Consider the following 15142-nt stretch of genomic DNA (forward strand, 5'->3'; position numbering starts at 1 on the left):
TCATTAGAATCAGTTGGCGTCAATATAGGTCCTAAAGTTTTGAGAATCAAAAAACAGAATCCATAACCAATAAATGATGTTTTGTAATTGAGAAAACTGTGGTTAATATTGAGAGTTAAAAAAGCAGGTTTGTAAACAGAATATTTATGTTTTTAATTGTCCATTTTGAGTTTAATATTCTTCAAGAATCCGTTTTCGTTGCACCTTTTCTCGCTCGCGCTTCTCTCAGTCTCACTCTCGCCTCCAGAACTTTCTCGCTTTTGATTTTTGGACCTGATTTGATGGGTGGGTCATCCCATTCTACACACCCTGTGACACACCCTGCTACGTCAGCAAAAGCGCCAATCTCACCTTGTTTCGAAAATGGCTGACCGGCAAACACAGGTAAGATGTGTGTTTATGTTTTCTCATATGAGCTATTTTTAACGATGATCTATTTTAGTAACCCACAGTAGATAGACTGAAGTAGATTGTTGTGGAGTTACTACTACCCTGTTGAATATTGTAATCGTGTGTGTGTAGAATGGGATGGGTGGGCGGGACTTAACTTAAATTTGTATTTAACATTACAAATACAGTAATCCCTCCTTTATCGCATTCTGGAGATTCCAGAACTACCCGCAATAACCGATAATCCGTGTAGTACAGTATATTTACAGTACGGTATATTTATTTAAGTATTTATACACTATATTAAGACTTTATAAACCCTCCCCACACCTTTACATAAACCTTTCCCATTCCCTTAATAACCATTCCCACACTGTTTTGTGCACGTTTGCTTGTCCAACGAGCAACCACTCGTGTTGTATACAATCTCATGTAGGTGAGTAGCGACTCAGGCAAGTGATGCTGGTTCTCCTTTCCAAGAGTAAATATGCACTATTTACTGTAATTCGTACTTGTCATGTTGTGGGGGGGCCCCTTGCCGGTCGCCTCTCTCTACAGCAGCAGCTGTCTTGTTTTGGTCACGTGATGTTCGTCCCTCAGGTGGCCGGGGCCCATGATCCGTCTCACCTGAAGGTCGTTTGTTCGTCTATATATGTCTTGTCTTTGTACCAGTTGACTGCTGGTTATTATTTCCTTAATCTGGAACTATGTCACGGGTTTTTGGTTTGCACACTTTCAATTAAACCATCCTCTTTCCCTGAGACTTGGTGTGATCGCTTCCTTTTTAGTTGCTCACCCTGCCTGTCACAGTACTATTTTATTATTTATAACATTCATTTATTGTTAGAATTAAAACTTGTAATATATTTTTATACATTTTGGGATTTTGTCATGTAAAAATCATAAAATGTATATTTTTTCCACCGAACGAATTCCACAGACAACCGGCGAAAAAGCGAAGGTCCGCAAATTATTTTCTCCATTAATATCTTATAAAAACCCTTGAAAGAGTGAATTTGCAAAAGCTGAAGCATGAAGTGGCGCGGGATCACTGTAACATAATACAAAAAATAAGTATGAACTAACCTACAACTGAGTGCAAAATAAATATAAAATTAAGAGCAAAATTAAGATAAAAACTATACATTCACGAGAACAAGAACAAGAGCACTCAGTTCATGAACGAATCAGAGAATGAACGAGAGCCCTCAGTACAGTGAATCACTGAGCATGCGCAGTTCCCTCGCAATGAGAGTATCCGCCTCCAGATTTGCGGGTGATTCAGTGATTCACAGACCACACTGCAGTTCCCCTGCCAGCCTGCACGGTCGCTGCTGAGCTCAACTACTGAACTAAAAAAGGAACGAATCAGCTGAGGAAGTGATTTGATTCAGTTCGTACACTCAAATTATTCGTTCATTTGAATGAATCGTTTGCGAACAACACAACACTACTACAGGTAACCTAGAATGGTTACACGGGCTACTTTTTGGCAAAAGATGAGAAAACCTATACAAAGGTTACATTATAAAAACAAAGATTTTTGAATAATATTGCCTTGACCATGTTGCACTGGGGTATTCATTGACCCAGATTGGTTGCGAATCCAATTAGGAAAGGTTCAGAACAAAATCGTTGAAATTTGTTGGACCTTTATTTTGACAAGTTGCTATCCTTTTGTCTTGCATGATCATGAAAGGTTTGGTATGAATGCCTAATGAAACAGTCATGAATGCTTCATGCAAAGTGTATAACAGCTGCTATGAATGTGTTATGCAGGGACACGTCAAGTAAAGTGTAACTGAGAAGCCATACATTTAGAAGAAGACCTAGACATGGTACTTGATTCCACAACCCTCCCTTGACTCCTTTGCTTCCTCTGCAGGAGGAGGAGCAGCAATACAGATGCATGAGGTCGGAAGACACAACTGGAGAAGTGAAATTGACTTGCAGAGTCGTTCAGTTTGAAAACAATTGATAAAGTAGCCTCCCTCTTCTGAAAGAGGTAGCTGCTTCAAACTACCAATATAATATAATATAATTATTTTTTTAATTTTTTTTTTCTGCATGGCGAAGCAATGCTTTAGTAACAGCATGCACACATTTATGTCAGCTTTGCTTAGTCCGTGGGCATCACCAACAGTCTGCAGAACAGTCTGTGGCATAAAATCGGAGGGCGGTCAGTAACTGCGTCGTGGACTTAAGGGCAAAATTCTGTATTCAGGCGAACTACATGGCTTTGTGGATTACGTCGTCTTCTTAAATTATGTCTTCTATTCAAAGCCAGTACTCTGAAGAGCTGCTATGTTCATCACACAAGCACAATTGCTAACCTTAATCCAAGTTACTTATATGTGCTACCGATTAATCAATCAATTTTATTTATCATTGTGTTGTGACTGAATGTAAAGTTCTAAGTGGACGTGTCATTATCACACTAATTTCAAGTGTTCTAGTTTTACTATTATAAGTAAAAGTTTGTTTACTTTTTTTAGTAAAAATAAAAAAAACAGTTAATAGTTTGGAAGCTGGCAGTTTTCTTTTCCTAAAGCATTGCAGTTGTTAATTATAAACATTGTATTAATGGGCAGTCATGGCCTAGTGGTAGGGAACTGGTCTTGTGACCGGAGGGTCATGGGTTCGATTCCCAGACCTGAGACCATGACTGAGGTGCCCTTGAGCAAGGCACCTAACCCCAACTGCTCCCCGGGCGCCGGGTTAGGGCTGCCCACCGCTCTGGGCACGTGTGATCCACAACCCCCTAGTAATCACTAGTGTGTGTGTGTTCTGCACAGATGGGTTAAAAGCGGAGGACAAATTTCGATTGCGGTGTAAAAATCGCAATTGACAAAATATGGCACATTTACATTTTTTACATTTACAATGTTATTAACTATAATGTAATGTCTGCACTGTGTGGAGAGTAGTTCCTATCTAGAAAATAGAAGTATCGGTTTGAGACTTGGTATCGGGAGACACTAAAAAATGAATGTCTCTGATCGGATCCAGAACAGAAAAAAAACGTGATCAGGACATCCCTAGTACAGATTTTACTGAAGAGCCATAAATATGGCAACAAAAGCTTCTGCTTATCTTCTCCCTCAAAGCATTAGCAGGCGTCCTCCCCTTGACATCGTGATTACTCCTTTAGCACGTGTCCGTTTTCTAAGTCAATAAATGTTAATATGGGAGCTTGTAACCTGTGCACAACTCTGCAGATTCAGTCATCGATTCGGACACCTTAGTAGATTTACAGGCAGATATTTAATATTTGAAACATGATGATCAAAGATTATTTCTTCTAATCTCATTATGCTGTCTATCAAATATCTAAGATATGTTTACAAGAAGGATCTTACAAACATACAGAACATTCTGCAAAAAAAACAAGCAAAAAAAAAAACCCAATCCTTTTTCATTTCAATATCCAACATGTTTCAGACTGCAACAATTTTTTGTTTGACATTTAAAGCAAATACAAAATTTTCTTAAAACTTGCACTTAAATATCAATACCAATATGTAGAGAAAAACAGGAGCCACACAGAGCCAACGAAAGTAGAAAATAAACAAAAGGAGATGTGCAGATGGTGTTCAGAGAAAGAGGGAGGGAGTTGAGTGAGAGAGACAGTGTGTGTGTGTGTGTGTGAGTGTGAGTGAGAGAGTGTGTGTGTGTGTGTGTGTGTGAGAGTGAGAGAGAGAGTGAGTGTGTGTGTGTGTGAGTGAGAGAGAGAGAGAGAGAGAGAGAGAGAGAGAGTGAGTGTGTGTGTGTGTGTGTGTGAGTGAGAGAGAGAGAGAGAGAGAGTGTGTGTGTGTGAGAGAGTGTGTGTGTGTATGAGAGGGAGTGAGACAGACAGGAAGAGAGAATGTGTGTGTGTGTGTGTGTGTGTGTGTGAGACCTACTCCCAATGTGTCTCTCTGTGCTACACTGCCTTGAAGGTGAGACTCATAAATTGTGCTCAGGCGAGTGCCAGTATTGACATTCTTATGAAACCACCGTTCACTGGTACAGGAGGTTTAATGAACAGTAATGAAAAGGAGAAACGGAGGGGGAGGGGGATGTTATGATCTCGGTTGGCTGAGCTCTCTGTACAGCTGAATGATGAGAAGTTGTATTTCTCCATCCCCATTATTAATGTCTATGGCCTTCAGGAACACATCCAATGCTTGTTGCTTCTTGCCCTGAGTCAGATAACATTTACCCGAAAACACGAGTGACTCATACGTGTCCTCTGGACGCTCTGGGACTCTTACAGTGCTCTCCGATTGGCTGGCCAATTGCAAACATGTTTCTGGAGTGGGTACTGGTGCAAACTGGTCCATGGCTTCATTGGAGGCTAGTTCCACATCACCAGTCGATTCCTCTCCCTCGTCTTCCTCTTCACTTTCATGCTCTTCGCTGGTCACTCCCTGACATTCACCTGTGTTCTCTGAACTTAGTGTCTCTCCATTAACCTCTTCCTCCTCCACTGATTCGTCAACAGATGTTCCATTGTCCTCTGATGCCTGGCTAGGACACACCCCTCCAGATCCACAGCCCTCTTCCTCCTCCACTGATTCGTCAACAGATGTTCCATTGTCCTCTGATGCCTGGCTAGGACACACCCCTCCAGATCCACAGCCCTCTTCCTCCTCCACTGATTCGTCAACAGATGTTCCATTGGCCTCTGACGCCTGGCTAAGCCCTGCCCCTTCAGAACTGCAGTCCTCCTCTTCCTCCGTCTCCTCCTCTTCCAGATCCTCTAGCAGAGACTCCACAAACGAGCGACGTGATGCTACTGAAGTATTCACACTGCGCCGTCGGGGGGTGCTGTTGGTCAAGATGGATTTGGGGGTGGAGGAACTCCTGAAGTTGCTAGCCAATGGGCTGCTCGCTAAACACGGCTTCTCCATCTGCTTTTCCTCCTGCTCGTCCTCCTCGCTGTCGTAAATGACCTGGGCCCTTTTCTTCCTGCTGCCCAAACACAGAAACGAATCACCTGCTGGCGTGGACGCAGCGGTCTGCATCCTCAGGGGAGAGTCACAGGGGCTGGTGTTGCCCGCCTCTCCGGCCCTGTCCTGCCCACTGTCACTCTCCTCCATCCGCATTGGGAAGCCTTCCTCTTCTGCAGATGGCTCCGCCTCCTCTCCTTCTGCAGAAGGCTCCGCCTCCTCCTCACCCTCGTCCGCAAACATTTCCACGCTATCGTCTAGCTGCAGGTTAAAGTTGCCCTGGAAAGGCTCCACCTCCACAGAAGTTACTGATGCATCTAGCTCCTCCTCCACAGATGTGCTTGATGCATCTAGCTCCGCCCCAAGCAGGGCTTTGGATGATTCCAACTGACCAAGGAGGGAGGGGTGCTGGGGGAGGAGTTGAGAGTTTGCACCAGTGGCCAGCACCGCGGAGCTCTCTCGGCTCTCTGGATGCAGAGAGAGGTTCTTCATCTGGGCAAGAGAGCGCTGGTCAGGCTGTTGCTCCTCCAGGTCCTCGCTGAAGGATTCCTCCATCAGGTCCAAACTGTCTCCAATCGTTAGCCCATGCCCGCTGACTCTCGAGCTCTCTGCGGCCACGTTCTCCTCCACCAGCTGGGAGGACAGCTCGATCGCTCCGGCAGACAGCACAGACTCGTCCCTGGCCTCCGTCGACCCGTCCTCGCCGACAATCTCCACCTCGCTGTCGCAATGCGTCCCCTGGTCCTCCTCGCTCTGCAAAAGGTCGTTCGAGCCAGACTGCGTCAGGTCCACCACGGACGGGGGGCTGCGGGGCTCCGGCGTCCCGCGCTCCCTCGCGGGCATCTCCGCCCTCTCGCGCTGCCGCGCCAGGGCAATCCACGCGGGCTCAGTGTCGCGGGCTACGCTCTCCCGCAGCTGCCCGTGCAGCTCCGATTCGGCACGCACCAGCTCCTGGGCCTTCTGCACCCGCGTCTCGATGTAGTGGTGCGACTCTGCGTCCTGCGGCGCGTCTGCCGCGGCTTCCCTGGAGAAAAGCAGGTCGTGGTCGGAGATGCCGAACATCTCCATGGTGTGCAGGCAGGCGATGTGGCGGTCCAAGGAGGGGTCCGAGCGGCGGTGCTGCCCGTGCAGAGACTGCAGCTGCTGCTGTGTGGAGGAGCAGCGTGTGTCCTCCAGGGTGAAGAGCTCCTTCAGCTCCTGCTTGCTGAAATAACGGAACGGGTTCTTCTTGTCGCCTGTCGTCTGCCGGATCAGAGAGTCTTTAAACACCTGCAAGAGCAACAGGTGATCACACCTTTGTTTTTGAAAGCAATGTAAAAATATAATAAATATTTAAAAATAAAAAACCAAAAACATTATATTTAAAAATTACATATTGTATTATGAGAAAGTACAGATAAACAAACCAAAATGAGCAGGACCAACTGGGAATACTGAGATACTCTCACACACACACCAACAACACACACTGCAACACTACATTAATTCGACCAATCAAGTTAATTCAACCAATTATTATAAACATACTATAAACACAACATGGCGCTCGCCTGTTCATGATTATCATTATGGGATGGGAGACTCGTTGACCCATTTGAGACTCTACTCACCTGCCGACGGTAAATTTTCTCCTCGACAGTTCCACAGGTGATGAGCCGATAGATGACGACATTTTCCGTCTGGCCGATTCGATAAGCACGGTCCACCGCTTGAGCGTCAGTTGCCGGGTTCCAGCTGGGGTCAAAGATCACGACCCTGTTGGCGGCCGTCAGCGTGAGGCCGACCCCGCCGACCTGCGTGGTGAGGAGGAAGACGGAGTAGCGGCGGTCCGTCTGGAAGAGGGTGATGCGTCTGTCCCTCTCGGCCAGCTGCGTGACCGTGCCGTCCACCCGCAGCAGCCGGAAGCTCCTGTTGCGCAGCACGCGCTCCGTGATGTCCAGCATCTTCCTGGACTGGGAGAAGACCAGCGTGCGGTGGCCGTCCGCCCTCAGACGCTCCAGCAGCGACACCAGGAAGCGCAGCTTCCCCGACTCCTCCACCAGAGTCTCGTCCGACACGTGGTCGATCTTGCCGGCCGCCGACTCGCTCTGCTGCTCCTCGTCCTCCTCCTCCAGGAGGGCGGGGTTAGGGGCGGAGCCCTGCTCCAGGCCCAGCTGAATGACGGCTCGATTGGAGAGCAGTCTGGGGTGGTCGCAGAGCTTCTTCAGCACAGTCAGCTCGGCCAGCGGCGAGCGCGTGGTTGTCAGCAGCTGTTTAATGTGATCCAGGGAGATGAACTGGTTGTAGATGTCTTCCTGGATCGGGCTGAGGTACGTCCACACTATCAAATCGTTCTTGCGCGTCAGGGACGGCATCTCGGTACGCTCACCCGCGTTCGGACATTTGTTCTCCAGGTCCTCCTCTTCATCGCCACCCTTCTCCATGACCCGTTTCTTATTCTGGACCTCAGCCTTGGTTCTCCTCAGGAAGTAGGGCTTGATGAGTTCCATGAGGTTCTGGGAGATCTTCAGGCCAAGCGCCTTCTCCCCAGGCGTGGCGTCCTTCTCCCTGGCCCGTGTGATGGGGTTCTCGTACTCGGCCTTGAACGTCTTGGCGGTGCCCAGCAGTGAGCCTTTGCAGGCGAAGTCGAAGAGTGCCCACATCTCACGCAGGTTGTTCTGCACGGGCGTGCCAGTGAGCAGCAGACGCTGCCGGGCCGGGATCGCGTGGGCAGACTTTGCCGTCTTGGTGGACGAGGTCTTGATCTTGTGAGCCTCGTCCAGGATGACGTAGTCCCAAACGAACTCCTGCCCGGCGGACGATGCAAGCTGCTCCCAGTTGTTGATGAGCATCTGGTAGGTGGTGATGGCCACGCCCCCCTTGCGCTGGACCCGCTCCAGGTTCCGGTTGCGTTCTGCTTTGCTGGTACCGTGGAACTCCTTCACCCGCATGCCCGGCGTCCACTTGGTAAACTCCTGCACCCAGTTCTTAATCAGGGAGGTAGGCATGACCAGCAGCGTGTGATTGGCCAGCTCAGCGTCGTACATGCCCGACAGGAAGGAGATCACCTGGATGGTCTTGCCCAGACCCATGTCATCGGCCAATATACCCCCTTTGCGGCCATCACGATGCAGGCTGTAGAGGAAGGCCACGCCCTCCTTCTGATGCTCATACAGTTTATCGTACAGGTCTTTATACAGCATCAGGCCGCTGTTGTTCACGTTTACAAATGCTTCGTCTTCCTCCTCCTCCTCCTCCTCCCTGGATGCGGCGAGCTCCTGGATGGCCTCCTGCAGCCGCTGGATCCGGTTCTCCAGCTTGGCACTTGGGTGGAGATCAAAGGCCAGGCGGAAGAGTTCCAGAGAACGCTGCAGCTCACCTTGCTGGGCGGCTTCCTTCCCCTCCCGCCTGTACCTGAGACACACACACACACACACACACACACACATTGCACAATGTACTTGTGAAAACACACTTTCACATCGGAAGTGAGGCCACTGGTTAAACCAAACATCTGTATACCACAATGAAACAACCCTTGTGACGACATGCATTGCATGTCATGCTTTGATTGTAACGTGTGTTAGGGTAACACCCCTAAACCAAACAGAAATACCCTAAGCACTAACTACCACGCATGTTGTGTTTTGACTGTAAAGTGTGTGAGGTTTATTTTTTTGGTAAGAATTTCCATTCTTGGCCTCATAAAAATCTTTCTACGCTTTCCTCTAAACCAACACAGATCGTGTTTTAACCATATGAGTCGGACTTTCATCAGAGAGATGCTGTCAAAAATATAGTTCCAAATTGAAAATTATACTACAGACACGGGGTGAACAAAATTATGAAGATCTGTGAAATCAGACAAATATCTGTGACATCAGACAGTGTAGATGAAGGTGTGTTTAATACCTACCTGTGGTATTTTTCCAGGTCATCTGCATTAATGTTGAGTGACCTACAAAAAGAGGCAATAGACCATTATACATCATGACCACATTTTCACTCAGTGAATAACAAAGTCTGTTACGCCGATAAAAACACTTCGGTCGTTATTTCTAGTGATTCAAAGCTTTTTGTCCACGGTTCTGTTTTTCGTTCTAACTTTTATCAGACTGTATTTGTTTTTCAGGGATGTGGAGGGAGGAGCGGAAACAAAGCGCAGACACAAGCTGAACCACCAAACACCATTCATTCATTACAGCCCGACGGCCCAGGTGCATGTACGACAACTCGCGTAAAGTGTACATTCACACATTCACATCTTCACACATTCACGTACAAGCCCAATCAGCTGTTAAGTGCGTTAGGTGTTTTTGCACCAAGCTGAACCGACGCATCAGTCACGACCACAACACACACGTCTTCTCTGTCCAGGTCTCAGCTGACGGTGATAGTTAACAACACGCGTGATTAAAGAGCGGCACGGACTAACTAACCAGCTAAAGTAAACTAAACTAGGCTAAACTAACCAGCTAAACTAAACTAAACTAACCAGCTAAACTAACCTAAACTAAACTAGGCTAAGCTAACCTAAACTAAACTAAACTAGGCTAAGCTAAGCTAACCCAAACGCCTCCTCCACGACTACACGATCTACCCGGTCCTGACTCCACATCAGAAGTGGTGGACCCGCTAGGTGACCATCTCCACCTGCTCCTCCTCTGAACAACCATCTCCGTCCGTGTCACTCACCGGTTCAATCTGTCCGACAGCGTCTCCATGGCGTCACACAGGTTGGAGCTCGCGCCGCATCGCTCGAGACCAGGTAAACACTCAAACGCGCATACGAACGGAGAGACCGAGCCCGCCAAGACGCCGACCAATCAGCTTCAAGTTGTTTTTCTTCTATGGAGGCACCGAACATTTAGTCCGCATTACTGCCATCTATTGGGCCTCGAGTGATATAGACCTATAAGTGTCGGGATCAGGCTGTTTTACGGGTCTGACAAAAGAACAGAAAACATGAAAAGAAGCAAGAAAAAGCTAGAAAAAAACTATGAAGCATCATGAATGCTGACATATGTCTTCATGGTTTTGATTAAGATTAGATAGATAGATAGATAGATAGATAGATAGATAGATAGATAGATAGATAGATAGATAGATAGATAGATAGATAGATAGATAGATAGATAGATAGATAGATAGATAGATAGATAGATAGATAGATAGAGTACTACTTTATTCATCCCCACGGGGAAATTACTGTTGAAGCAGCCGTACAGATGACAAAGAACACGAATGTAATTACAAAGAATAATTTGTAGTTAAACTCTTAAAATATTAAGTATGTTACAAAAAGTAATGTAGTGCAAAACAGTTCTGTATGTGCAGTTGTTGTTGTTGTGCAATTGTTGTGTATTTACATACATGGCGTGGCGTGTAAATACTACTATCAGGACAGTGTTGACTTATTATACAGAGTTATTGCAGTGGGCAAGAATGATTTCCTGTATCTGTCTTTACTACAGTGGAACCAGAGCCGGAGTGGCTAATCGGGAGATTCGGGAGGATTCCCGATGGGCCGGCTCATGTCAGTCTCTAGTTTGGGCCGATTGGGAGGGAAAAATAATTTTTGGCCGGATTTGGGCATGAAACTCCCGGGCTGAAAAAGTGTCCCACTCCGGCCCTGAGTGGAACTGTAGTAACCTTTTACTGAAAACACTCCTCTGTATGTCCAGTAGAGTGTGTAACGGGTGTGTTGTCCATTATGTTGAGCATTACTGAAAACACTCCTCTGTTTGTCCAGTAGAGTGTGTAACGGGTGTGTTGTGTTATCCATTATGTTGAGCAGTTTCTGTAGCATCCTTCTCTCTACAGCCATCTCTAGGGGCTCCAGAGTGTAGTGTGTTATGAGGTGAGCATAACCACCATGCCTCTATAATAAAAAATACACAAACTTTAAAAGTATTTTTTAACAAACAAATCAGAAGTAAAACACAAAGGGATCACACACGCACACGCGCACACACACACACACACACACACACACAGATGTCAAAGAGAAAGCTATGACTGGAACTTATAGTCAGGGGTGGAGTCATAGCAGAATTCTTTTGGCCATGTGGTTGTGTATGTTAGGAACCTCGTTGACCTCAGTGTGGTCAGCTGGGAGATCCTCTCAACGGACAGCAGCAGAATCAGATAATTGAGTCAGAGAATCGTGTTCCCCCACATCAGTTTCTGAGTTGGGTTTTGACTAAGCTCAGATTTGAGAATTGCTCTGCTAAAGCAGTTGTCACTGCGATTGTAGCATGTTGAGGAGCATCATTGGATTAGCTCCTGAATCTACATATGGCCCGAGGCCCGGAACCGGCCCGCCAGGGGGTTCAGTCCAGCCCGCGGAATAAACCTGCATTATTAAGCCTAAGTAGGGCAGCTAACATACTAAAAGACTCTTGGACACCATCTATTCCAGCAGCTGCCCTCAGGAAAACACTTCAGGTCCATCACATCAAGGACAAACAGACTAAAAAACAGCTTTTATCCCAGCGCTATACAGGAACTGAACACAGCTAAACACACACACAAACCCCACAGACCAATATAACTAGGAAAAAACACAACCATCCCCCACACTGATAACTGGACCAAAAAATAGCACTACATTCACTTTACTATTATATTTGCCTTTTTACACACTTATTAGTTTTCCATGTGCAATAACAATTCATTATGTGCAATAACTCACTATGTGCAATAATAATGTCACCATATATTTATTTCTTATATTGTATTACTATGCATCAATCTGTATATCAATCTTTGTTTTTCTTGTTATTACTGTATGTTCATGCACCTTAAGATTGCTGCTCAATTTCGTTGCACATGTGCAATGACAATAAAAGGTATCTTCTCTTATCTTATCTTATCTTATTATATAATAATAAACTCCATTTTATGTAAAATCTGCAGTTCTTATATTGTCCGCTAGGGGACAATATAAGCTAGTCATTTTGAAAATGTGCATGAAAAAAGCTGGATGGAAAAAGTCCAAAATTCGAAAAAAGCACCAAATATGGCCAACAAATTTTTACGCTAGGAGGAGGTGGAAAAGTTAGACTATCGCATCGCCAAAATTCGGAAAAACTGGATGGAAAAGGGTTTTTCGCACAAACGATGACGTGTTATGCCGCAAGTCACGTGGTTCTTTACAATGTGATCAGATCTAAAACATGGCGGGACAGGATTGTCCGTCGCGTTACGTGTGGACGGACGAGGAGACTACAGCTTTCCTTGATTTAATTGACGAAAGCAACATAAACGCTATACTGGATGGCAAACAACAACGGAATGCGTCGAAGAGCAAACATGATCGCGATGTAAAGATGTCAAATGCATACAAAAACAGTTCTGGAGAGAGCAAAAATTGAATTTAACTTCTCCATGTATAGAAAAGAAAAAGAAAAAAAATGTTTCAAAACCTCAACGTGCAAAAATGCGTAACTGACAAAATTGCACATACTTTTCTTACAAAGTAAAAAGTGGTTCATAATATATTTAGTAAAAGGACAATTCATTTCATATAAAGATTTTTTAAATCATTTACTCATTTGCACTAATACAAAGTAAAAAAGTGGACTAATTGTTAGTTCCATGTAATTTTGGAATGAGTTTACTGGTCTGGCCCCCTTGAGATTCTATTAAGTTGTATGTGGCCACCAGACCAACATGAGTTTGACATCCCCGATTACATGGTTGAGTTTAAGGCACGTTCACACAGCTTTGGCATTGCTGCGTGGGAGAGTGTGATGAGTAGAATGTCTTGAGTTCACACGATGAAGCTGCCGTTTGACTCTGATAGCATCTCTATCATTTCTCAGGCCCTTCCAGTCATCCGAGACGCTGAGGCAGTGAGGATCTGGTCCGGTTGGCATGTCCAGGTCTGCAAACCTCCTGCTGTCTCTATTTGTTCCTCCTGACCTCAAACGCTTCATCCATCCCCACTTCTTAGCATGTAACTAAAACATATGCTGTGAAGAGTTAGGTTTTATTCCTTCCTTTTGCTCTATGGAACAAGTCCTCTACGTCATGTTCATAACACTTTGAAACACTAGGTGGCAGGTCAGTATCACTGGAAAATATTTTTATATAATAATGTATTCTAATATATATATATATATATATATATATATATATATATATATATATATATATATATATATATATATATATACAATATGTATATATATATATATATGTATTGTATATATATATACAATACAATACATTATTACAATACAATACATTATTATATAATAATTATATTTTATATTATTAAATAATATTATATAATGTTTGATTGCATTCAAGGTAATACAACCTTGTCTTTCTATAACACATTTAAACACAGTTAACACATTTCAAAGAGAGGATAAATTTACATTTGTGTAATCAACAATCATCAATACTAAGAGATATGGCACTTCCTCATTTGGCACTTACCCTGCAGTCCACTGAATAAGTGATACTGGTGGGGAATCTGATTCTGATCCAAATACCTGCAGAACTAATAGTGGTTATTCTACACGTAAATCTACCCCACCACTAAAGCACAAACCAAACCAATGAGAGAGGATTGTGGGTGATGTTAAGAAGAGAGGATTGTGGGTGATGGCTAAAAACAGAAGATTGTGGCTCTGTTCGAAATTGCCTACTACATACTGGATACTGCATACTGGACTCAGTATATACTGGATACTGCATACTGGTCCTCGTAGTAGTATGCAGTACAGTTTCCAGTATGCGACAAAAGCAAAGCACACTACGGGGTCACGTGATCGTAGCGTTGCATGATGGGATGCAGTACACCACGAAGATAGCTCTGTTCGTGTACTGGAATATTTTGCGGAAGTAGTAGGTCATCCGGGTATGTTTCGCATACTGGAAAATTTCATTTTGGTCACATACTGCATAAGGCATACTCAGTGGCGTAAAAAGGGGGTATGCAGCGTATGCGACGCATAGGGGCGCTGCACTAGAGGGGGCACCAAATCGATGCCAGAAAATTATTTGTTATTATATTTTAACCCGAGTTGGTGGGGGGTGGGGGGTGGAGTGCGGGGGGCGCATATTGTATGCTTGCATACACCTCAGAGAGTATGTAGTAGGCTATTTCGAACAGAGCCTGTGAGTAATGTTAAGAAGAGAGGATTGTGGGTGATGTTAAGAAGACAGGATTGTGAGTGATGTTAAGAAGAGAGGATTGTGGGTGATGATTAAAGAAGAGAGGATTGTGGGTGATGTTTAGAAGAGAGGATTGTGGGTGATGTTTAGAAGAGAGGATTGTGGGTGATGATTAAAGTAGAGAGGATTGTGGGTGATGTTTAGAAGAGAGGATTGTGGGTGATGTTTAGAAGAGAGGATTGTGGGTGATGTTTAGAAGAGAGGATTGTGGGTGATGATTAAAGAAGAGAGGATTGTGGGTGATGTTTAGAAGAGAGGATTGTGAGTGATGTTAAGAAGAGAGGATTGTGGGTGATGATTAAAGAAGAGAGGATTGTGGGTGATGTTTAGAAGAGAGGATTGTGGGTGATGATTAAAGAAGAGAGGATTGTGGGTGATGTTTAGAAGAGAGGATTGTGGGTGATGATTAAAGAAGAGAGGATTGTGGGTGATGATTAAAGAAGAGAAGATTGTGGGTGATGTTTAGAAGAGAGGATTGTGGGTGATGATTAAAGAAGAGAGGATTGTGGGTGATGTTCCCCTACAGCGCCAATATTCCCATGAGTGCTGAACAACATCTGGGACACCAGGGGAGTGACTGTTGGGCAGTTTGTGTGTTAATGGGTCTAATTTGAGTCACCATTTCATACTGGAATATGTATGTGCTCATATGC

The 15142-nt window shown here is 44.9% G+C and overlaps 2 protein-coding genes across 6 annotated transcripts in view; one reads left to right on the forward strand and one right to left on the reverse strand.

Annotated features, from left to right (window-relative positions):
• Positions 1–3635: 3635 nt before the first annotated feature.
• On the reverse strand, positions 3636–10131 carry ercc6l (excision repair cross-complementation group 6-like). Its single transcript, XM_076987568.1, has 4 exons — positions 9996–10131; positions 9217–9258; positions 6932–8714; positions 3636–6590 (listed from the first exon to the last, which is right to left on the reverse strand). The coding sequence occupies exons 1-4, from the start codon at positions 10022–10024 to the stop codon at positions 4452–4454; spliced, it is 3993 nt and encodes a 1330-aa protein (XP_076843683.1). The 5' UTR covers positions 10025–10131; the 3' UTR covers positions 3636–4451.
• Positions 10132–12487: 2356 nt separating this feature from the next.
• arap1a (ArfGAP with RhoGAP domain, ankyrin repeat and PH domain 1a) overlaps positions 12488–15142 on the forward strand; it is a 32761-nt gene continuing 30106 nt past the window's right edge. For 4 of the 5 annotated variants that reach the window (XM_076987569.1, XM_076987573.1, XM_076987572.1 and 1 more), the window contains exons 1-2: positions 12488–12625; positions 13127–13186. The gene's annotated coding sequence lies outside the window, so the exon portion shown is untranslated. Of the gene's footprint in view, positions 12626–13126; positions 13187–14406 lie in introns of those variants that run through there. The other variant, XM_076987570.1, reaches the window with a different exon arrangement.

The sequence above is a fragment of the Brachyhypopomus gauderio genome, unplaced genomic scaffold (genome assembly GCF_052324685.1).
Source record: "Brachyhypopomus gauderio isolate BG-103 unplaced genomic scaffold, BGAUD_0.2 sc54, whole genome shotgun sequence".
In the NCBI taxonomy this organism is placed as follows: Eukaryota; Metazoa; Chordata; class Actinopteri; order Gymnotiformes; family Hypopomidae; genus Brachyhypopomus; species Brachyhypopomus gauderio.